The sequence below is a fragment of the Pristis pectinata genome, chromosome 26 (assembly GCF_009764475.1).
Source record: "Pristis pectinata isolate sPriPec2 chromosome 26, sPriPec2.1.pri, whole genome shotgun sequence".
In the NCBI taxonomy this organism is placed as follows: domain Eukaryota; kingdom Metazoa; phylum Chordata; class Chondrichthyes; order Rhinopristiformes; family Pristidae; genus Pristis; species Pristis pectinata.
Window position 1 is genome coordinate 12,675,102 of NC_067430.1, and position 25,254 is coordinate 12,700,355.

General features: G+C 40.8%; 1 protein-coding gene across 5 annotated transcripts in view; it reads left to right on the forward strand.

Moving 5' to 3' along the window:
* Window positions 1-25,254, forward strand: part of prdm2b (PR domain containing 2, with ZNF domain b) — a 129,744-nt gene that overhangs the window by 80,051 nt on the left and 24,439 nt on the right. For 4 of the 5 annotated variants that reach the window (XM_052039414.1, XM_052039416.1, XM_052039415.1 and 1 more), the window contains one exon: window positions 7,427-7,553. In XM_052039414.1, the coding sequence (XP_051895374.1) occupies window positions 7,427-7,553 (127 nt within the window). Of the gene's footprint in view, window positions 1-7,243; window positions 7,554-25,254 lie in introns of those variants that run through there. The other variant, XM_052039418.1, reaches the window with a different exon arrangement.

Genomic DNA, 25,254 nt, shown 5'->3' on the forward strand with positions numbered 1-25,254 from the left:
GCAGTCCATTGATAGAACTTGTTTCATGTCAAGTCCACTAAAACATCTGATTTTGCTTCATTCTAATTTACCTCGAAACCATTTAAGGGCTGCATATTATGTCAAGCACTCTGCTTTGTGCAAAACAATTCATCTGTGACAGTTTTGCCCAGTTGTATATAACTTGCAATTCATTATGTGCTTTCTGGGCAACTCTTCAAATTCCACTGTATATCCTAAGTTTGGGATTGTGAACCTGAATAAATCATTTAGATAAATCAGAAACTGTGGTGGCCTCTAAAATAACTCCCAATGCAAGCTTCCTGACTCTGACGTCCTAGGAAGTTCTTCCTCCTATCCTAATGGTTTTACATTTATCCTAAAAATTCACGTGCACTGAGCCACGGTGTCATGCAGCACAATGGTGTAGCTGATAGAGCCACTACCTCACAGCTCCAGCAACATGAGTTCAATCCAAACCTGATGTGCTGTCTGTGTAGAGTTTACAAGTTCTCCCTGTGACTCTGTGGATATCCCCTGGGTTTTCCGGTTTCCCCTCTCATCCAAAAGATGTGCATGTTGGTAGCTTAAATTGGCCACTATAAATTGCCCCGGAGAAAGGTGGGTGGTAGATTTGATGAAAATATTTGGAGAATAGGTTACAGATTTGGGATGGGGAATGGGATTGCTCTGTGTAATCCCCAGTAGGGGGAATGGGATTGCTTTGTGAGCCAGCGTAGATTTGATAGACCAAATGGCCTCCTACGTTGTAAAGAAATGTAGAAAATATACTGTCATTGTTGTAGATATCTGGTTCATCACTACCACCCCAAGGTCAAAATACTAGTGGAAAAATTCAGCATGTACTGCAGGAAGGTAATGATTTTTTCTTTAAGGAAGAAGCAAAATGAACAAAATTCTGGTCATGAATTAAAGCATGTGCTTAAGGCAGTTTCATATGAACGTAAACATAATGGTGGACAAGTAAAAGCCCTCTGGTCAATCCAGCTTGTCCCATTAAATCATGGTATCTTGAATATTATAGTAAAGCACCCCAGCCAGAGCCGATTTAAAAAAAAATCTCTCTTCTGTGAGTTTTTTTAAAATAAAAGGCCAATTTGAGGGGCGGGAGTTCTGGGCAAATCTTTGCTGTTTGCTCTCTGTTACTGAAACTACTCCAGAGGAGATCACTCTGGCCCAAGTACCTATCCTTCTGTGATGGGTGATATCAAACTCAACCAGAAACGGGTCCACTTTTGACCTCCAAGGTAGATTTGGTTTAATGCAACATAAAACGTATCCCCACACCACCCCCCCCCCTCCCCCCCCCCCCCCCCCACCCCTCAACACTGGCCTACCCCTGCCTCTGGTTCTTAATAAACTGTCAACACTTAGCCTAATTCCTTTACCTTAAACCTTGTAGTGTCCCAATCCTATCAGCGTTCCTTGGAAATGATACACGTATTTAACACGGGAAAGTAGTCTAGAAAATCCTCAATATTAGGATTTGCTGATTTTGTTAAAAGGCCAAAACTAGATCAAGGACAGAATAGTATGCTCCGTTCCTTGATCAGTTTTCCCATAAATACACACAGTACCTTTTTATAGCTATTACTTCAAGTCATTGTTTATGAACCTTTGGAAACAGATGCACTTTCTCCATATTCCTGCTGGATGTAGAATATTCAGCACCCACTATGCTCCCATTTAATTCAAGTTAAAATTCCTCTGACATATGGGAGATTCATTGAAGCAGTCAACATCATGCACAATCCAAACATTTGCAGAAAATTTCATATCCTCTGCATATTTATAGATTGTGTCTCCCACACCTCATCTAGACTAATTTAACAAAAAATACTACGGCAACGGCCCCAACATTGATCTCTCCTGATATCATTGCTTTCTGCTCTCCAAATGGATCAACAACTACTAACTGAAGGTTCTTTTACTTGAAATATTTGTTTTTCTTTCCACAGATGCTGAGTGTTTCCACTATATTTTGTTATTGTATTAACAGCTACTATCTGTATAGGTCTTGCCAGCCAATTTGAAATCTATCCCAGTGCATTACCACTAATACCAGAGCATTCAGTCTTTTAGCAAAGGCCCAAGTGCTGCCTTTTAGGTTTCTGGAAATGCTGTATGCTGTCTGCAGAACTTCATCCACTATCTGCATAACTTCTGGGGAAAAAAATACAATTGGATTTGTAATTATATTATGTTGGATATCCTTAATATGATCTTCTCTATCCAAGAAATGATATATCTTTAATGATTCCCTCAGGCATCTTTCCTTTTGTTGATGTCAGTCTTTATTATGTTTAGATTTATTCGGGTCCCTTTTGGATATTTTTTTTAAAACAAGACATTACATCACTACGTTAGTTCCCTTCCAGCCAAGTGTGATCATCCTGGAGTGCAAAGATTAATTAAAAAGGCTGGCTTGAAGTTCAAACAACACGTGTCCCATTACTCTGTGGAATTACAAGTTCATATTATTTGACTATTTATTTTAAAGCTCCTAATTCTATCTAAAACAACATGTTCATCTAGTTTAATATCACTAGTTTTCTCTTTAAGTTATTCATTTTAAATCATAAAGAATTTTCAGGATTGAAGATCGTATTCAATTCATATTTCTGTCATACCCATGAAATCTTCATAATCTGTCTTTGAGCAACCTTCAGTGCTTCAAACAGTCTTTGACAATGTTCCAACTCCTTCATATAATTGTAAGAGCATTTCCTATTCCACAATTGTCTACAAACTTCTCTTAGATTTTTAGTTGATCCTTAAAGCCACCCTTCTTTTATTAGTTCCTTAGGCTCAACTTTGTTTAGTTGAGACAGTTGGGGGGAAGCCACGGTTAGAAAAGAAGTTGGACATCTCGGATGTCCTGAACTGGAAAGCCTCATCATCAGAGCAGATGCGGCGGAGGTGGAGAAACTGAGAAAAAGGGATCGCGTCCTTGCGAGAGACAGGATGCGAGGAACTGTAATCGAGGTAGCTGTGGGCATCCGTGGGTTTGTAGAAGATGTCAGTGGATAAGGAATCTCCTGAGATGGAGATGGAAAGATTAAAGAAGGAGGGAGAGGTGTCAGAGACAGTCCAAGTGAATTGAAGAGTGGAGTGAAAATTTGTGGCGACATTTATGAAACTGTTGAGTTCTGCATGGGTACAAGAGGTGGCACCAATGCAGTCGTCGATATAGTAGAGAAAAGTTGAGGGATGGGGCCGATGTAGGTTTGGAACAGAAACTGTTCAACGTAGCCAACGAAGAGACAGGCATAGCTGGGGCCCATGCAAGTGCCCGTGGCTACGCCCTTGGTCTGTAGAAAGTGAGAGGAATCGAAAATGAAGTTGTTTTGGGTGAGGACGTTCAGCCAGGCGGAGGAGAGTTTTAGTGGAAGGGGACTGGCCTGTCTCTGGTCAAGAAAGAAGTGGAGGGTGGTGAGGCCATCATGGTCGGGAGTGGAGGTATATAGGGACTGGCCGTCCATGGTGAAGATGAGGTTGTGCGTGCCGGAGAACTTAAAGCAATGGAAGATTTGGAGAGCGTGTGATGTGTCACGGACATAGGTGGGAAGGGATCGGACCGGGGGGGCAGGATAGTGTCCAGATACGAGGATACGAGCTCCATGAGGCAAGAGCATGCAGAGACAATAGGTCTGCCCAGACGGCCCATCTTATGGATTTTGGGGAGGAGATAGATGCGGGCAGTCCTAGGTTGCAGGACTATCATGTTGGTAGCTGTGGGGGGGTGGGGAGATCTCCCAAGGTGATGAGGTCAATGATGGTGCGGGAGATAATGTCCTGGTGGTCCTAGGTGGGGTCATGGTGCAGGGGTAGGTAGGAGGAAGTGCCCGAGAGTTGGCGTCTGGCCTCTGCAAGGTAGAGGTCAGTACACCAGACTACCACGGCACCATCTCTGTCGGCTGGTTTGATGATTATGTCAGGGTTGGTGGGGAGGGAGTGGACAGCGGAGCGTTCAGAAGGGGTGAGGTTGGAGTGGGTGAGGGGAGCAGAAAAGTCAAGACGGCTGATGTCGTGCCCACAGTTGGCTGTGAATAGGTCCAGGGAGGTAATAGGCCTGGTGGGGTAGTCCAGGTGGAAGAAGAGGGCTGGAGGCAGGAGAACAGGTCATTAGAAGGGGGAAGAGGACTCTTTACCGAAAGAAGAGGTGGAGGCAGCAGAAAAAGAGCTCGGCATCATGCTGGGCTTGGAATTCGTTGAGGTGGGGGTGTAGAGGTACGAAGGCGAGGCCTTTGCTGAGAACAGACCTCTCAGCCTCGGGGGGTGGGGCGGGGTCAGGGGGGATGGTAAAGACTTGGCAGGGGATAGAGTTGGGGCTAGAAGGGGTAGGGTGGGGGGAGGGGAGGGTAAACTCTCTTTTTTAATCTTCTCTCCTTACTTTTGACCCATCCCCAGGTGGATCTGCTCTCCCCTCCTACCCCACACCTGCCTATCACTATCCCTTACCTCCATCTACCTATCACCACTTTGTGCCCACCCCGCCTCCCCTTTCTTTAGTCCACCTCTCACTGCTCTGCTTTTCCCTCCATATATTGGGCTTCCCCTTTTCCTATCTTCAGCCCTGAAGAAGGGTCCTGACCTGAAACATTGACTGCCTGTTTTTCTCCACGGATGCTGCCTGACCTGTTGAGTTCCTTCAGTATCGTGTTGGTTTTTCATCTAGATTCCAGCATCTGCAGTCCTTTGTTTCTCTGGAGTTGTGAGTTACACAACAAAGCAGTTGCTGGGGGGAAAAAAAAGAGTCTGGACCAGGCAACGTTTGTGGAGGGAGAAATGGAGTTAATGCTACATGTCGATGACCTATCAGAACTGGAAAGGTTGGCTTTCTTCAATTGTTGTGTTCATTGTTGATTCCCACACCCGACCTTGCTGGGTGTCTCCAGCATTCTCATTTATTTCAGATTTCTCACAGTTCCAGCATTTCTCCCTCGCTGCCTCTGTCTCTCCTTCTCTCCCACCGTAGTCCTCATCCCTCTCCTATTTGCATTTCCTCCAGAAAGGCCATTTTCAATTAACACGTCTTCACCACCTCTCTCAGCCACCAGCAGCATTACATCCACCACAATCTTTGGTCTCTGTCCTATTACAGACATTCCCTTTATTTTCTTCAAACCTGCCCCCTTCTCTGCAATTTAACCTGCTTGTTTCCAGACTTTGCCTGGTTCTGATGAAAGGTCATTGACCTAAAGTGTTAGCTCCACAGATGCAGCCTGCCATGAGTATTTACAGCACTTTATGCTTTTGCTTTAGACTTGAAGCATCTGTTTCTTCCTTTACAAATCCATGCTGGCTGTTTTCAATCAAATGAAGATTTCCTAGTCATTTAGTTACTCTATCCTCAATTTTAGACGAGTAATTCAATAACATGAAGAACAATAATATGTTGTTCCTCACATTAATCAATTTTAGCACATCATATTCACAAGGAATTCAATTTGAAGTGAAGATTTGTCATTAATTAATCATTAATTTCTGTGGAGACAATCCAATTCATCAGATCAGCCACGGCCTTATTAAATGACAGAGCAGCCTCAAGAAACTGAGTGGTCTGCTCCTGTTCCTAATTTGTATATTTGTACATTTCAAGGTGTCATTGGCTCAGTAAAGAGTGTGCCAGTTTTGACAGAATTGAGGCCACTCAGGCAATTTTTCTGGATTCTCATGGACTCACGGAAGAATTTAATGACATTTGAAAAGAGGGGGAAAACATTTGGTATAACCAAAATAATGATTTTTAATTTAAAGTCTTCCTCTGTTTATATTCCGTGTCTTCTATATATCAACTATTTTAATCTTTTGTGGTTAATTGCTTCAGTTATTCCTGCTGTGTCTTTTACACAGATAATAACTATGGTGTGTATGTGTATGGAAGTGTTCAGCTATGATCAGAGTTGCTCACACTGAGATGAAAGTTTAAAGTTAACTTAATGTGTGCTAAATGAGATTGATCAGTGTGTATTGAAATGGTCAACTTCAGAATAAATGCTAATCGTTGTATAATTCCAATCGCTGAAAAAGTAAATTTTCATTTTCATTGACCCAAGTGACGAAATGATATTGAAACATTTGCAATTCCATATTGTGAAGTATAAGAGGGTCTGTCGAATCAAGCTTAAACTGTTGGCTCTAAATTCAGATGAAAGTCATCTAATGTGTTACCATTTTGATATTTGCATGTGGATTGCACAGTTAAGAGGCACTTTGTCCTGGTGATGGTGACGGAAAAAGGAGTACAATTGTACCTAGTGACAGAATTCTATCGTATTGCCCTTAGCAAAGCACATTTACCCAGTGGGTTATTAAGCTCTACAAACCCGTAACATCTCAAATTCCAATGCTCCTCTTGTGTTGAGTTAGCAGAATTCAGCCAGGGTGGCAATGCCATCCGTACAATTGACTGTAGCGTCCCTAGGTTTTCTGTAAGAGATAAGCAGCTAGGGTGCTAGTTCATGGTGGGTATCTAATGACCCTTACTGGATTCATGGTTGACACTTTCAAATTAATGCTAGTTACATGTACAAGATGCCGGAGGGTGCCCAATTCCTGTGGGATTGTAGAAAGAAGTGAAGAGAAAAGAAAACTCACATAGAGCTTTCAGCACAAAGAGACTCTAGAATCACAGAAGGAACCCATTCAGGCCAAACTAACAACACTTAAGGTACTTGGACAGGTACACTGATTTAAAAAAAGGGTTTAGAAGGATATGGGTCAAACGCGGGCAAATGGGAGTAGCTTAGATGGGAATCTTAGTTGGCGTGGACCAGTTGGGCCGAAGGGCCTGTTTCCATGCTGTATGACTCTATTGATGCAGCTGCATCACAGGTACGTAGCAAGTTTTGTTTTCATTGCACCTGTACATACGTGTACTTGTGCATATGACAATAAACTCGACTTTGACTTTGTTGTCCAAGCTGGCTACAAAATGACTGTAGGAATGATCACACTTCCCAGATCTTGGCCTTGCAGGTTGTGGCGCAAGAGGTGCATTTTTTTGCTTTCTTAAAGACAGACAATGTTGACTTTGTGGAAGGGTTGACGTGCTGGTAAATCGGGGAAGAGCTGTGTGAAGCCAAGTCGGGGGGATCTGCACGTTGCGAGGTGGCGAGTCCTCCGGCCGCCAGGGGCCGCGGCGCCGCGCCGTAGCCTCAGCGCCAACTACTCCCTCTTGCGCCGTCGCGGCGCTTTTGTTCAGAACCACTTCCCAGTTGTAGGGAGATTAGCGCTGGTTCAAAGAGTGCTTCCTGTCGAAGTGTAATCACATCGGAGCCGAGCAATAGTTGTGGAGTCGGGTGCGGGGCAGGGTCGGAGCTCTCCGGGCCCCGCGGCCTGCAGCGGCCATCCTCCGGCCGGCTTTGTGTCCGTCTCGCAGGCCTGGCACTGACTGGGGCCGTTTCTCTCTCCTGTCCTGCAGCCGATCCAGCCGGGGGAGGAACTGCTGGTGTGGTACAATGGGGAGGACAACCCAGACATTGCAGCCGCTCTAGAGGAAGAGAGGACTCACCATCTGCACAAGAGGAGCTCTCCCAGGGGCAGGAAAGGTAAGGGAAGCCTCCCACTTCTTTTTGGGGCTGGTGGACTGGGTGGGGTGAGTGCCGTGCAGATCCTCCCTCCCACTTCTCCAGAGTCATCTGGGGGAAGGAGGCATTTATTTGTGTGTGTGGAGTTTTGAAAGTGCAGTTGCAGAGATCTGAGTCCAGTGCAGTTGTGCTTCAGAAATGGCACTGGAATGTCAGTTGGAGAAATGCGGCTGGATGACCTTCCCCAGGCTCCAGATCCCAGCAGTGTGGTAGAAGAGCATTAAAAATGTTCCAGACATCTTTCATTTCAAGCTGCAGTATTTTTTTCTCCACAAGACGTGGCCTTTTTTTAAAAAAAAATTCATGCAGTTTGAGGATTTGTAAGCAAAAGAAGTTTTATGATTGGAAATGTTGACTTCTACAAAGATGGCTCTTTTGTGTGTGGGAGACGTTGAAAGTGTAGAAGCAGATTGAAATATGTTAGAAAATCATGTTGTGCAAGAAGTTTCTGATGTCAGAGGCCTACAAAATGGATGCAGCTGCATAATATTTCACTGAATAACTTGATTGTTCCGAGCATTTTACACTGTCAAATGTTACTTGATCTTTTATCTCAGAATTGTAAAACACGAAGCAAGAGTAAGAGCATGGTGTTCTTTTAAAAGATTTAATAAATGCCCATTTGTCCTGAACAAACTGATTTTTGTTCTTCCTTTCCTAATACTACATTTTAATATTTTTCCTCTGTATCACATCACTTAAGTGATTTTTTTTCTTCCCTTCATTGGATGTCTTGGAGAGGGGGGGTAAAAGGAAAAACTAGTTTTAACTTACCTTTAAAACTATTTTGACACTCCTTAGCTAAGTTTAACCAGCATAACTCTTGAGTAATTATTTTCCTCCTTTCAAATTAAAATTCAGGTTGACAAAAGAAATAAAACTGAAAACACTATTTCATTTTAATTTTGGGGGTTGGGGTGGGGGGGGGGAATAACAAATAATTTTCTAGCCTGCTCGGAGTTAACCAGAATATAAAAGGACATCCCGAGCTGTAATTTAAAATTTATTAAAGCAAGCATGAAATGCATTTGCAGTTGGTTACAGTGTAACTCTTCCCCTTTTATAAAATTACACTTCCATATTAAGCACTTTAACATAATGTCAATTTATGCCATTTAAAGGGAAATAAAACTTAATGTAACCAAATTTTCTTTAAACAAAATTGATAGCTGGGAATATCATCCAAATCTGTCTCAAAATCCATAAATGTTACGAGATGGTTTCTTTTTAAAGTACCGGTTTTGCCGCCAGATATTTGGGAAATAATGTGAGCAAAGCAAAAATAACTTGTAATGAAGCATAACTAAGTTAAAATTTGGACGATGAGCTTATGGGATTTGCTGCGTGTTCTTCACCAGGAAGTAGGACTTGTACAAAGAAAAATGGCGACATGGAGATCCCAGTTCCAAGCACTCTGATTCTTGATAAATACAGAACTGGTTTGCCAAGGACTGTTGTGCTTAGATCTGCATTTCTGTAGATGGCCTATATAAAAAGCATCAGCTTGTAATAAATACCAAGGCCATTTTAGTCACTCATGGAGTCTGCAGTAAATTAAAACTGTTGTACAAATCGGGATTCTTTCCAAATACGTTTTATGTGCCAGCTGATTAGGATTTTTGGAAACTGTTTTGATAGACAGGAATTGTGTAGAACTTTTCTCGGTATGTTTTGATCACCTTCCTGGATTAGAATTGTTGGGTTCCTACTTCCAAGAGACCCCACCCCCCCCATCCCCGCCCCTGATAATAAATGCATGTGTGTAAGCAAGGACTCTTGCTAATTTTTCCCCTCCTTAGCCTAAGGGCACAGGCCAGCTGTGGGACGACTGCTGCAGCTAATATCATTTAACTGAGCACAGAATTCTAAAGCCTTGATGCTCCCCTTGAGTTTTACAGCTGCAGTAACTGACACACTGATGTTGTTGTCAAAAGGTCAAGGATTCTTATTTTTGAAAAAGCGGCACCGTGTCACAAAAAATGAACATGTTTCGTAAATGGAATGTGTAAATTGTTTTGTGAAAATAGGCTTTTAGTGAATCAAACTCAAATCTTTTGCCCTCTGAACTTGGAAGGCTGCATTTGTAACCCTATAGCGTACTTTAAGACATTGATATCAATTTGTTATTTTATAACAAAGGGTCACTTAATAGTTCATCGTGCTTAGCAAGACCTCAAAGTACATCAGCTTCGGTTAAGTGTTTTGAAGTTGAGCAAGTTATTCAGACGTGTGACAGACATTTTTGTACACTGTGAAATCGGACAAACAGTATGAGGCAACTAACCAGGAACCACTCTTTGCGTTGGAGACTGCGAGAGGATTGTTGGCTGGAATATTTCATGAACTCTCTGGACTTTAATTCCTGTCATGAGGTCTTTTATCATATATTGAAATAGGAAGTGAAGTTCCACTTTGTCTCGTCTGAAGAACAGAACCCACTTACGATGGCATTGCTGTACCAGCCGAGAATGTGTATTCAAGAATTAGCACTTGACTCTGTAAAGCCAGAATATCATTATTAGTATATTATTGACAATTAATATAACTTTTCCCATTTGTCTTGCGTATTTTTCATTTTGTCCATTATTACTGGACATGCTCCAAAGCTTTGAATAACGGTAGTAAACAATTTTGTGTATGTTACAGAACAACACGCCAGTGAGGCTCCAGAAAATTTGCATTTATCTTGCACCTTTCAAATCTTTGGGAAGCCTGAAAGTACTTAACAGTTGATAAATCATTTTTGAAGTGTTGTCACAGTTAGTTGCACAAACATACTGGCCAATTTACGTATAAAAAGGCCACCCTAGCAATTATATGACAGTGATGCCAATTAAGCTATTTTTGGTATAGTTAAAAGATAAGAAAGTGAACAAAAAATAGGGTAAATTCACTGGCTGCTTAGTGGAATGAGACATTATAACACCACCTCATCTGGCAGACAGTTTTCATTTAGCACCTCAGTCAACCATGCTATACCCCAAACAATACAGCACTGAAGTGTCAGTCTGGGTTATGTGCTTAAATCCTTTTGGTTTGGCTTGAATCTGTGATATTCTGACTCATATCAAAGATGTGCATAAAAATATGAGCATGTCTCAATATTTGCCTTCTATACAAGCACACTCTAGTGTGCTACCTCTGAGCCAAGATTGACACTTTAGGGTCCGAAACTCAATAAAGCCTATCTGCTTCCAGAGGAACAGTAGAAATTGGATTGAGTGGGAGTGAACAAAATCAGAACTGAGTTATAGGTTGTGGATAGATGATCAGCAGTTGCGTTTTTTTTTTGTACTGTATCAGGAAGCTCCATAAAGTTAGAGAAATGGTTTGAATTGCATATTTGAGATTTCATAAACCTCTTTCGGATGTGTTTGAATTTCAATAAATTCACTGCTGCAAAGGCTTGATGGTAAATTCTATTTTTCCTACCTCGTCCATCTCAAATTAGATGGAACATTCTGTGTAAGGGCTGGAAATTCCCTTTTTTAATTTTGTCTTTTTGACACCGTTTTCAGTACATGAAAGGAAGAGCAAAGCAGTGTCTGGGGAGTGCAGTCCTATTTCTACTGTCCTGTTCTACCAGCATTTCAGAAGGATTTTCAATCTTGTACGTTTTTCGTTATTACAGAAGGATGTTAAATCTGTCCTAATTTATGACGTTACATTCGCGCTTATTGCTTGCTGACTGACTGGTTAAGTAATGATTTTTTTTAAAGTTCTCATCTGTGTTTTGAAATTTCCCCTCCCCTCCTTGGCCTTGTCTGGTCCTCAGTATCTGTGTAATCTCCTCCAGTCCCAGAGCTCTTCATGGAATGCACACTTCTCTAATTCTGGTTTCTGGATTATCCCTGAATATAATCTCTCTGTTATAGATGGCCACATTTTCAGCTGCCAGGACCCTTGTCTGGAATTTCTCCAACCCACCCATCCAAACTTCTCTTCCTCTGTTCCTCCCTTTCTCCACCATTTTAAAATTTGCCTTTATGACTAAGCATTCTGGCATTTAACCTAAAAAATCTCATCTTAATTTGTTGACAATTTTTGTTTGGTGACGCTCCTAAGAAGGGTTTGGAATGTTTTACAATGTTAGAAGGCACTATATAAAAGTGTTGTTGTTGAGTGAGTTTCGGTAATTCTGCTGATACAAAATTGGCCACACAACCAAGGACACCTTGTTTCTGGCTTTTGTATCCCATAAATTGTGTAAACATTGCCATGGAGATGATGTGCAGCACAGTGTGTTGAATTAAGTAATAGTTAATGTATTGAACTACAGTGTGTTACTGTTTAAATACTGCACTAATGTTGCGTTGGCAAATTCCACAAAGTTTGTAAGTTTGTGATCCAGATGGTCCATGTAGTGATAATAAAATAAGAGCTGATTAGGCAGGTGAGGTTTATATCAATGAATATTGCTATTTGGTAATTGAATATTCTTGTTTTAATGTAAGATTTGATAGAACAGTTTTCTTAAAAGAAAAGCAATGTTATAATCTCTGTCCAAATTATGCCTTGGCTGTTGTGATTTGTACTTCGGGGCCACACCTACCTGCTGTAGAATTGCTTGTGCTACCATGAGGAATTGGTCAATGTCTGATAGAAGTGTAAGGCTGTTGTCTAAGAAGTTTTCATTCTCCTTGCCCACCCCCTATCCCCTACCCAAAACAGGTTACAATTGAATACATGGGGGAAAGTTTTTGATATTAATTCTGAAAGGCTGATTTTCCTGGCAGCTCAATCAGTAGTAACAAGTGTAGTCAGTTAATTCTAGGTTGTGCCGAGCCCAGAGTTGCATGTAAGCTGGGGAAACTAATTTTTTTTTTAGAGTGATAAGGAACACATTTTGGTTGTGAACTTGTTGATATGATTAAGGGAGTGGGGCAAGGACATTTTTCAAGAATTAATTTGTCTTTGAATATTGAAGATCTGGGCCTTGTCCTAGGAGGAATATTATCTCAATTGCAAATTTTCATCTTTACAGAATTAGAATGTTCGAATTTACTTTGTTCTATGGCTATGAAAATAGCTGCATAAATATTATTTAATTCACATCTCCACACCCAGTAAAACATTAAACTTTGCGAGTAAGAAATTAATGGTATACAGTAACCAAGGTAAATAGACATTTTTAAGTAGTTGCAAGGATTGCAATGATGTAACAGCAGTAAGTCCATGGTCACAGACTTCCAATGACGTAAGGCGTTACAAGTATAACGTTGGTAAAGTTGCCTTAATTTTTCAAAATTAAGATAATTGTCTCGCAATCATTCCATGGTAAGTTGCCTTTTACAAAATGCTTACATACTTACAGATCTCTGTGGCATTTTGCATTCATTATTATGTTTTCCTGGCTGCCCTCCCATCTTAAACTCTCCAAAACCCATACAGAACTCTGCTGCCCAAATCTTAACCTGCACCAAGGCTCGTTTATTCACTGCCCCTGTTTTCACTGATGGTCATTGTACTTTGGTCACCAGTCTGTTTTATAGTGCATGGGTTCAAATCCCTCTTTTATCTCTATGACCTCCCTCCCAAATAAAGCTTATTGTGCATCAACTTGTTTTGTCCACCATTGGATCCATGCCTTTAGTTGCCTTGGTTTTTAGCTCCAGAATTCCATTACTCTGGCTCTCCGTCTCTTGTTTTTTTTCTCCAATCCTACTCTTTCCCTGGCTACCCTCATTTTGTCCAATAATGTGCCAATATTAAAGGTGCCAAATAAGTTCCAATTGTTCTTGTTATTAATGTGGTTGTTATCAACTAACTTGTCACAGGATGTACAGACCATACTTTTAAAATATCAGTGGTAAAAAAAGTTTTGAGGCAAATTTCTGCCATCTCGCAAAATTCCGTAATAGCAGGGGGTCACATTAAACAGGTTCACAACCTTTCCCAGCGGCACTTTTTCCGATTTCCTGAGCAAGAATCATTGGCCTGCTCCAGGGTTATCTTGCCACTTTGATCATGGGTCTGAAAGTCAACTGACCTATAAGGCCCAAGTCTGAGTTTACCTTAAAATATTCTATAACCTTATGTCATATTGTGTGTTGGCAACTGAAACCATGAAGCAAGGCTGAGATTAAAGAGAGATACCAAGCTTAAGGTATGGAAGGTGGGAACCAGGGCTCGTGGGTGGAGTTCACTATAACTGGAGAGGATGCAAGCAGAGTTAGAAGCTGAGTTGTCATGGGTACCTTTGTCTTCCATTTGTTTCTTGATAAGCAATAATGCCATTGAACTTTTGTGGCATGTTTTTATTTTATTGATAAGATCTCTAGGTTAGCCAGGGCCAGCACCGAAGAGACTCCACAATCATATACAAGACTTTTACAAGCCTTTTAATACAAATATGTGCTGTGGAGCTTGTTATTGGCAGAGTGGGAAACTGCAGCTGTTTTTGATAGCTGAGGGCTGAGTTGTAGGGCTCTGTCGAAAGTTGGATGAAAGCATCCCCAGTCTGGATTTAATAAGCAAAGTTTAAGTACTGCGACTTTTATCAAGTATCCAAGAAATAAGAGTTCATTTTATATTGTACATCATATTTTTAAAACTTTGGCTGTTAGGTGAAAGTATGGGTAAGCTTCTAAAGCCTATCTTTACCCAAAATAAAACCAACTTTCAACCAATGTGAGAAGGTATTGGATCTCTGCTGGACGAATGGATACAGTCCTCCCAAAATACTGGATAAAGTCAAGAGATGATGCACACAATTTATTGCTTTACTGATAAAAACCCCTGATGCAGTGATTAAATTCACTACTTTCCAGTATGTCATCCACTGTATAGAAAAGTGTTTTTCATCAGGCAAAATTGCTACAAGTATATTTTCATTTCACTTATCTTGCAGCTTTTCTCTGTGAGAAAAGCAAATTTTTTTTTGTTGGTGTTCAGGTACTGATTTGTATATTTATCAGAACAATTCTTCAGAATCCTCCAGCAGCTACTCAAAGTGCCATTGTATAGTGGTACTGTAAATCATATCAAACTTAAGATGACTAGAATAAGAGCCGAAACTCACTTCTGTATTCAAAACTTTTATCAAAGCCAACATCTTCAATTTGAAAGTTTGTGCTAGACCTTTCCTTCCCTGCCTTTCAATCCATGTTTCTAACAAATCTTTTATTATTTGGGACATTTGGAATAACAGAAAATGCCCAGTGAAACTGCCAACATTATTCTTCAGTGCTGTGCAAGAAGGTGGCCTTGTCTCAAGAATTTCTGCATAATTTCCCCATGCCAATAAAAAGAAATGCACAGTGTTGGGTAGTGAAGGGGGACAAAGAAGAGAACAATGTTTTGGTAGTTACCTTGGGTAATGTATGAACACCAGTGGTCTGGTATAAGGAGATGTGATCTTATAATTTTGGTCAATCCAGTGAAAGTGAAAGCAGGAACAAACATCTCGCACAAAATTGTGAAAACTCAGAACACATCATAGGATCACTTGAGGGAGTTTTTTTTGATGCATTGCACCTAGTTTTAACTTTTGTCAGAAAACGTCAATGCATAGACAGACCTAATGTGGGTAAATAAAATTAGTGTAGGTAAGTATAATGGGTAGCGTGGATGTGGTCGGCCAACTGTTTTGTAATTTTAGAAGAATTTGAAGTGCAAATCTCCAGTTAAAGCTACGGTGCTACATGATTTTAATTTCTGTTTGGAAAAAATTGGTAGGTAAATTAGCTTCTGAAAATTATCCTTGGTATAGGTGGATGGGAAGAGAACACAGGAGGAGTTGATGGGAATGTGTGAGGGGAAAGAAACAAAATACGGTGTTTGATGATAGGCATGGCCACCGTGGAAGGGCTAGTTTCCTCTTTGATTATGTAAGTCATTGTCGAGAAATTTCGTGTAAACTGAGAGTCAGTAAAGTCTGCTTTTGTTACGCAGTGGAGCCATGTTGCTGTAGATATGCTTCAGCCTGTGATCCGAGGCACACCCAGCAAGGTATTTAACAATTTTAAATAACTGAATGCCATTGTATTACCTCTGTACATCCATGTCTGGCTCAAGGTGTGTGAATGCATACATTGAGACCATTTTGGCAAGTGTTACAATGGAATAAAGTAGTCTTAAAAAGCAGAGCTTTGTTTATGCAAGTCATAGTTTTAAAGAATTGAAATGAAAGTGAGAAACTAGGGAAAGATTCTGAACCAAAACAGCTGGTGTGGGGAGCGTGGTGTTGGGGGGGGCGGTGGTGGTAAGGGAGTGTGCAAGAGTGCTGCTTGATGAAGAAAAAAAATGGCAATTTTGTATTTAAAAGAAATTTTAAATTCCCACATGGACAGACGAGTATCGAAGTATTTTTAAATGGAAGAGCCATTTCACTAAATAGACACAAAGCCATTTGAGGTTTTATCAAAAGTACTTTTATTTTTAGTAAAAGGAGAAGCAAGGTATGGTTCTTTCCTGTATAGTGTCCAGCTGGTTCCTCAGTTGAGATATTCTTGTTTCATTTGAATGTAAAGAAGGTATTTCCAATTTTTTTGGTAGTCCCAGACTAAGGCCTTGAGTACATAAAATGCAATAGAAAATGTCTTTACTCAAGAGTGATGTGAATGTGGAGCCCCTACCTGGCAGAGCACTTGAGGCAATTGACATTGATACTCTGTGCAAGTTAGATAAGTGAAAAAGAATAGAATCATGGACTTGTACAGCACAGAAATGGGTCACTCGGCCGACATTGTCCACACCAACCACCTTCCCCATCTACACTGATCCCGCTGGCCTACATTAGGTCCATTTCCCTCCATGTCCAGCCTACTCAAGTGCCTGTCTAAATGTCTCTAAAACATTGTGATTTGTGTCTGATTCCACCACCACTTCTGGCAGCTTTAAAGCTCCTTAAAACTATCCCCTCTTGTTTTTGATAAACGCAACCATGGGGGAAAAAATTCTGACTCTCTATCCTACCTATGTCTCTAATAGTTTTATATATCTTTGAGGTCACTGCTCACCCCCGTTGCTCCAGGGAAAACAAGCCTAATTATCCAATCTCTCCCCATAACTAAAATCCTCCAATCCTGGTGAATTTCCTCTGAACTCTCTCCTATGCAGCCATACATTTCCTAGTGTTGTGACCAGATTTGTGAAATATCAATTGTGGTCTCTCTGGTGTTTTGTAAATTTACAGCATAACGATGCAAGTTTGTTATTTTAGGCCCTGACCTACGAAGGCAAGTATGCCATATGCCTCCTTCATCAACCTGTGTTGCTACTTTCAGAGAATTATGGACTTGAACTCGAAAGTCCCTTTGTTCATCAACATTGTACCCAGCATTTATTGTGTATGTCCTACCCCTGTTGACTTTCCAGAATGTATCACCTCTCAGTTGTTGGGATTAAATTCCATCTGCCAATGCTCTGCCCAATTTTTCGTCTGATGAATATCCTGCTGTAGCCTTGGACAACGCCAATTTTCATGTCACCCTCAAACTTGCCAATCATTCCTCCTGCATTCACATCGAAGTTGTTAATATACATCACAAACAACAGGACTCCCAGCACCAATCCCTGTGGGACACCACTGGGACAGGCACAGTAGTGTAGCGGTTAGCATAATGCTATTACAGCGCCAGTGACCCGGGTTCAATTCCAGCTGCTGTCTGTAAGGAGTTTGTACGTTCTCCCCGTGTCTGCGTGGGTTTCCTCCAGGTGCTCCGGTTTCCTCCCACATTCCAAAGACGTACGGGTTAGGAAGTTGTGGGCATGCTATGTTGGTGCCGGAAGCGTGGCAGCACTTGCGGGCTGTCCCCAGAACACTCTATGCAAAAGATGCATTTCACTGTGTCTTTCAATGTACATGTGATTAATAAAGGTACCTTATCTTCCAATCAGAAAAGCTACCTTCCACCACTGCCCTCTGCCTCCTATTACCAAGCCAATTTTGGATCCATTTCACCATCTTGCCTTGGATCCTATGTGCCTTAACCTTCTGCACCAGTCTACCATGTGGCACCTTGTCAAATGCCTTGCTAAAGTCCATATAGACGATGTCTATCACCCTGCCTTCATCAATCATCTCAGTTACTTCTACAAAAAAAAGCTCAATGAAATTAGTGAGACAGGATTTCCTTCACACAAAGCCATGCTGACTATCCCCGATCAGTCCCTGCCTTTCCAAATGTGCATAAATCCTGTCCCTTAGAATTTTGTCAGTAATTTCCCTCCACTGACATAAAGGCTCAGTGGCCTGTAGTTATCTGGCTTATTCCTGCAGCACTCAAAGGAACAACATTAATCCACTCTCCCCACCATCAAGCACATCTACAATAGGCAATGTCTCAGGAAGGTGGCATTCTTCATCAGAGACCCCCACCATAAGATAAGACATCTTTATTAGTCACATGTACGTCGAAACACACAGTGAAATAAGTCTTTTGCATAGAGTGTTCTGGGGGCAGCCCGCAAGTGTCGCCACACTTCCGGCACCAACATACCATGCTCACAACTTCCTAACCCGTATGTCTTTGGAATGTGGGAGGAAACCACAGCACCCGGAGGAAACCCACGCAGACACGGGGAGAACGTACAAACTCCTTACAGACAGTGGCCGGAATTGAACCTGGGTCGCTAGTGCTGTAATAGTGTTACGCTGACCACTACACTATCGTACCATGCCCTCTTCTAGATGCTGCCATATGGCAGGAGGAACAAGAGCTGAAGACCCACACTTCAAGGTTCAACAACTGCTTCTTCCCCACTGCCATTGGGTTGTTGAACCGACTTTCAAAGCCCTAACACTATCTCGGACTAGATTGTGTTTTCTCTCTTTCAATCTTGCACAAGTGTCATTATGTTTATCCTGTTGTTTATTTATACACATGTAATTTATGTCCAGTTTATGTTAACTTATGTTTGTCCTCGCCATGTACTGTGCTGCTGCTGCAAAAAGCTAGTTTTCATGGCATTTGTACCCTGTGTATGTACACTTATGACAACAATGAACTTGAACATTAGCTATTCTCTGGTCTTCTGGTGCCTCATCTATGGCTAATAAAGATGCAATATTCTTTGACAGGGCCCTAACTATCTCCTGTCCTTCCCATAGCATCCTAGGATAGATCTCCTCTGTCCCTGGGAATTTATAAACCCTTGTGTGTTCCATGACACCTAACGCCTCCCCTTCTTAATACTAAGGTGCTCCAGATTATCAACATATCCCTCCCCAAATTATCTATACTCCACATCCTTCTCTTCGAATACAAGTGAGAAGTATTCATTCAACTGCATCTCCTGACTACTTCCTAATGGGAACCTACTCTTTCCCTGGCTACCTTCTTGCTTTTGATATTACAGAATTTCTTGGGATTTTCCTTAAACTTACTTGCCAAGGATATTTCATGGCCCCTCTTTTCCCTCCTAACGTTAAGTTGTCTCCTAAACCCTTGATATTCCTTGAGACTCTCTGGATTCCAGTTGCCTTCACGTGTCCTTCTTTTCCTGATCAGTGTCCTTTGTCATCCAAGGGTCCCTAATCGTACCATTTTCGCCTTTCATTCTCAATGGAACATACTGGCCTGAACTCTTCCTAACTCTGTTTTTAAAGACAATCTACTTTGGTCTGGTCCTCTCTTACGCTATTGAAATCAGCCTTCCCCCAATTTAGGGCCTTAACTTCAGCACCTTCCCATAACTACTTTGAAACTTATAGAATTATGGTCACTGTTTCCAAAGTGTTCCCTCACCAACACTTCCACCGCCTGCGCAGTTTCATTTCCTGATACAAGATCGAGTACTATCCCTGTAGGACTATCTACATATTGTCTCAGAAAATTCTCTTGGACACGTATAACAAATTCCACTCCATCTAACCTCTTGCACGAAACCAATCTAGGTCAACATTGGGAAAATTAAAGTCCCCCACCACTATAACCACTTTTTTTTCTTGCACCTTTCTGCAATTCGCTTACATAAGTGCTCCTCTAATTTCCGCTAACTATTGGGAGGCCAGTAATATAATCAGCAAGGTGATTGCCTCTCTTTTATTCTGAAGTTCTGTCCATATGGCCTCATTGGATGATCCCTCCAGGATGTCCTCTCCAGTAGTGCCGTGATGTTCTCCCTAATCAGTAGTGTGACCCTGCCCTCTCCTCTTTTGCATCTGCCTCTGTCACGTTTGAAACTTCTATGCCCCAGAGTGTTAAGCTGCCACTCCTGCCCGTGACCACGGGGGACTCCTGCACTACCTGCCTGCACCTACTACTCTTCCTGGTGGTCACCCATATCCTTCATTTCTATAGTTCAGTGTGACCAACTTGCTAAATGTGCTACCTACGACATTTTTCATATCACGGGTTCTTTTATAGTGAGTCCCCCCATGGCTCCAACTATTCTATACAGTCTGATGGGAGCTACAGCTGGACACACTTTCCACGGGGGTAGTCACAGGGGGCATTGGAAATGTTCATGATCTCCCACATCCTGCAGGAGGAGAATACCATTGCCCTTACTTCCATATCCTTTATTCCCAGTCCCTTCGAAGAAAGAAGAGAAAACAAAACACCTTATCTGGTCACTACTCGCCCTCCTTACCAAAGCCTGATGCTCACTGAACCTTGCACTTTGACTTCTCAGGACTTCACAAAATGGTCACTCTGATACCTGTCTCTTTCTATACCTCTTGCTTTGCTAACAATCCCAAAGGTACTGTCGGTCCTGTTGCTACCTCTAGCCCTTGCCTTGCCTGCTCAGCTGATCCTGAAGATGCTGCTGAATATTTTAAAATTGAAGGAAGTTAACAGAGCAAGAGCCTTCTGTGGCATATAAACACCAGTATATGTCCATCTGTATAACAGTCTTAACAAAAAGATGTCCAAAGGCAAGAAAATAGATGTTGAGACAAAGGAGTAGACACTGTACTACAGCTGCTACTGTCTATATTGTTATTTACCACTTTCTCAAGGCAAGTAGTAATGGGCAATAAATTATGGTATTTCTAGTAATACCCACATTTTCTGAAAGAATAAAAATTAGGAGTGACCATAATTCTGTCTAAAACAATTGGATTTTAAGGTGGGTCTTAAAAGAGGAAGAGCAAGTTGTATGGAGAGAACTTTAGCGCTTGTAAGGCTGAAGCCTGAAGTAGATCAATGAATATAGTTTGGGAGTAGGGGATGCAGTGCGGTGTCAGACGTGGGCTTAGTGATGTATGAGAGACTGGAATTGGAGCAGAATGCTTTGGGAATCAGTTTGGACCTGGAGGAGATTGCAAATGAGGGGAGCAGGACCATGAAGGTTTTAAGTATGAGAATTTTAAATTGGAATTGTTAGAGGATCAGGAGTCAACTTCATTTAGCAAGGACTGCAACTTTTGACAGGAAATTTGGTGTAGAATAAATAAGTAGCAGAGCTTCAGATGTGCTGAGATGTCTGAAAGTGGCAAATGAAAGGCTACTCAGGAGCACATTGGAGTAGTTGAGCCACATGGTGAATGTGGCGTTTGATTATAGATAGGTAGAGGCTGGCAGTTACCAACTGTAAGCTAATCATCCTGGTGATGGTAATTCAGTTCAGGATTTACTGGGACATTAAGGATGTAAAACATCTGAGGTGGTGAGTGAGTTGTATTAGTGACGATGGGGGGTGGCTTTGCTTTTTGATTATGGTTACCTGCAATAAATTGACCCATGTTTATTCCTCAAACCAACACAAAAACATTTTCTATGGAATAACAACATTAAGAGCTAGCTTGTGCATAAATTGATTATCTCATTTTCCTATTGCCAAGTGTAACTGTACTGCAGAAAATGCTTCATTGATTAAGTGCTTTGAGACATCAACATCAAGAAAGGCATTTCAGTGTAAGAACTTTCTTTCTGTCACAGCACTGAGAACTTTCTTTCTGTCACAGCACTGAAAACTTCCTAACTAAAGTCATAAATTAAATAACCATAATGCACTAACCCTACCCAACCTTACTGCTGCCAGTCACATTTGAACCCTTCTCACTGAGTTTTTGACGGAAGGACAACAGCCCAAAGTTTTAGTTTGCTCTCCTCAGATGTTTTCTGTATTTTCAGATTTCTAGTCTCACATTTTGCTTTTGCCTTTTTTTTGATGTCTAGATTTGTGTTAGTGGCAGCTCATTTAGTGCCTAAAGAATCCATTAATTGCAGAAGCATATTAAGCAATTCCTTCACAGGGTGAGAGTTGACAAGGCCAATTTAATGCCCTTTTCTCATCGGCCTGGAAGACGTGACAGCAAGTTGCCTTCTTGAACTGTTGCATTTACTGTGGAGAAGTTTAGTAGAGTGCTTCAGAACTTTAACCAGTGATAAAGTGATGGCTCCACATTCCCAGATCCAGCTGGTGCATGGCTTGGAAGCGACATGCAGGTGGATGACATTAACATTGGCCTCCTGCTTTTGTCTCTGGTTACAGATTCAGAAGTTGTTTTCCTTCCATCAAAAACTCGGCTAGAAATGTTAAAATGTGACTGACAGCAGTGAGGTCGAGGAGAGTTAGTGCAGCATGGTTGTCATCAGATGACAGTTTATGACTTTAGTTGGAAAACTTTTTCTGTTGCTGTGGCTTGAAGGTTCTTGCAGTGAAATGCCTTTCTTGATGTTGATGTCTCAAAGCACTTAACAATCAATGTATCACTTTCTGCAGTGCAGATACACTTTGTAATAGGGAAACGGGATAGCCAATGTATACGCAGCTTGCTCTTAATGACGTTATTCCATAGAAAATATGATTTTGTAATATTGTTTTAAGGAATAAACATCAGTCAATTTACTGGGAATAATCATAATCAAAAAGCAAAACAAAACTCCAGATGTTTAAAATCTGAAATAAAAACAATGGATTGGAAGTAGTGGGTCAGCAGAAAATGTGGGGAGAGAAACCATTAGAGTTTGTGTCTTTTTGTACAACTTTGTGATGAAAAGTCATCAGCCTGAAACATTAACTGTTTCTCTCTCTACAAGTAGTCTCCTGAGTATTTTTTAGCATTTTCTGTTTTCATTACTAGGGTCGATTGCCTTGCTGTTCCTTGAAATAGAGGAAAAAATCTCCATCTGCAGCACCTGCAGGGTGGGCTTCGGAGTCCCATGTCTCTGAAGTTGGGCCTGAAACCATAACCTGTTGACACCCGAGTAGACAGTGCAACCAACTGAGCCTTAAGAAAGGAGGATATGAATTGAGAGGTGACAATATGTTCAAGATCTTTGGAAGCACAAAAGGGTTCAGAGTCTGAGGGGTTAGTGACAACAGATTGAAAAGTGAGAGAATGAATACGTTTGGAGAAAGGACGTTTATATGTTATTGGTCAACTGTTGAAACAGTCCAGGAGGTAGCGCACAGTTCTCAGAAAAAGCATAAAGGAAGGAAGGAGGAATAAAACTTAAGATGCTAATTCAGCTGAAGGCGCATAGGTACATATGAATTAAGAATAGTCTTGTAAAAGATTGGAAATAAGTAGCTGTCTGAGAATGCCTTGGTGGATATAGACTAGTAGATAAAAACTAGTAGAGGAAAGACTTCGAACCAAAAATATGGCAAGTTTGGTTTTAGATGCAAGTTGTGGCTCAGAATCAGAATGCAGATTGGGACTTTAATGTCTTTGGGTGAAATATTAAAAGAGAGCCTCTAATTTGTCTCTCATGGGCATAGAAGATCCTATAACATGATTTTGGGTGGAGAAAAGCACGAGTTATCCCACTTGTCTGATACTTCAGTGAATGCCACGGTAACATCATCTAATCATTACTGCTTTGCTGTTCACGGGAGGTAGGAATGCATAAATTGCTGCCATGTTTCCCATTTGACCATACTGTAATGATTTGTAACTTTTAAAGTAGGTTTTGCATCTTTCCTTTTTCCCCCTGCCAGCAATGCTACAGTTGATTTTAGAAATGCTGCGAGGAAGGAATGGAGAACTGGGATTAGATCTTTTGACTGCTTAGAAGAAAACTTTCAGCGAGATGATGCACAAAATCTTCTGATACTCTGCTGTTAAGTTCCTTGTTTCAATCTTCTCTGTCTCTATCCATTGGAACTTCCTGTCATTACGCAATTTACTTTTAACTTTGGCAAGTAATTAAAACTCTGGATTGAACTCTGCCTCAACAGACCTTGTACTGAAGCAAGCAAGTGATTCTTTGCAATCTTGTTAATTTTTTTTTGTCAGTGAGGACAAAGTCATTTAGACTGTCTGTAAATTGACTTGGAAACCAGTATTGCAATCCATTCCTTCCTTGTCGCTGGCTAGCTGATCAGTAATGTTAGGCTGCCACTATTTACTGTTGCTTTGTTAAACTATTACAGAATTTCATGAGTAGCTTTCAAGGAAGGATAAAAGAATTTGCATTTATTTGGGATTTAGCTCATCCTCTGAATGCTGAGTTACTTTTGAAATGTACTTGGTTTATGGTAGGCAAATGTATCATATGGACTCCATTAAAATGTAAAATCAAGAATAAACTTTACATTTTGTGTATTTAAATGTATTTCCATTCCAAGTGCTTTCACTAATTAGATTTGTTTATGCCAGGTATGTTACCTGAGAAAATTTGCTCTAACCTTACATAAAACTGTTCTGATTGACACTTGCAGGTTGCTGCTAATAAGTTGCCTCAGTTTATCAGTGATGGATTTTTAACCAATACTTCACTGAAATATGGTAGAGTTGCATCGTTGCACTCTGATCATAGCCCAGAATTGAAAGGGTAATATCTATAATTGCACATGTAGGTGTTCTGAGTTCAATTTGACAGTATATAGACATTTCTTACTTTCCTCATTACACCTGCTTAAAGCCCTAGTTCAATCTTGCAAGCTGTTACACAGATTGCCTACAGAATGAAAGTCAGTTTGAGTCATGCTGACCTTTTGAGGATTAGTGCGACTATGCTGAGTGCAAAACTCATTTGTGATCACTGAACAGTATTTCAAGGATGAGAAAAATGATTAACTAAGTATTTTCCATGTATCAAACTTATTGATCTGAACTTTATTGATTTTGAGCACCCCCATGAGGTAGATTTTCATCACTTCCTGGACAATGATTTGATGAAGCAGCTACATAGTTTGGAACCAAGCAGTAAAATTTAAAAATCTACCTCCTGTTTTACTATACAAAAAAATGGCCTGTAGAAATATAAAATTAGTTGGTATGGATCTCAGAACAGCAGTCGTAAATAACAAATGAAGAATCTCAGTCCGAAGTGAGTGCTAAATATTTGTATTTTATGGAATGTGTAACATATTTGTGCTTGAGGTTCACTTTTCAACAAAAAAACATTTACAATTTCAAGTATTTTATGACACCATTGGTACTCTATCTCATCTGTAATCCACATTGTAGCCTCTGCTGCTCTTGGTAACATATGGTTATGCCAGGTTGAACAGCTCCTTTCCTCTGGTACAGAATTTTGTTTCAATATGGGAAGAATAGATTGGATATATTTCATTGTTTGACAAACTTATTTCACTAGATCGCCAGCATCTCAGGAATCTAAGTTGCTGTCAGTGATTCACTTCTTTACTGCAGGCTTTTCAAAGAAAAATAGAAGTCCCATGTACTTCTGGTAAATTTAAAATAAAAACACAAAATGCTATAAATACTTGAGGTAGACATCATCTATGGCTAGAGTTCTTTCTTGTAAAAATTGTGTGTAACTTGTTTTTAATTTATGTTTTTCTTGTGAATGTTGAT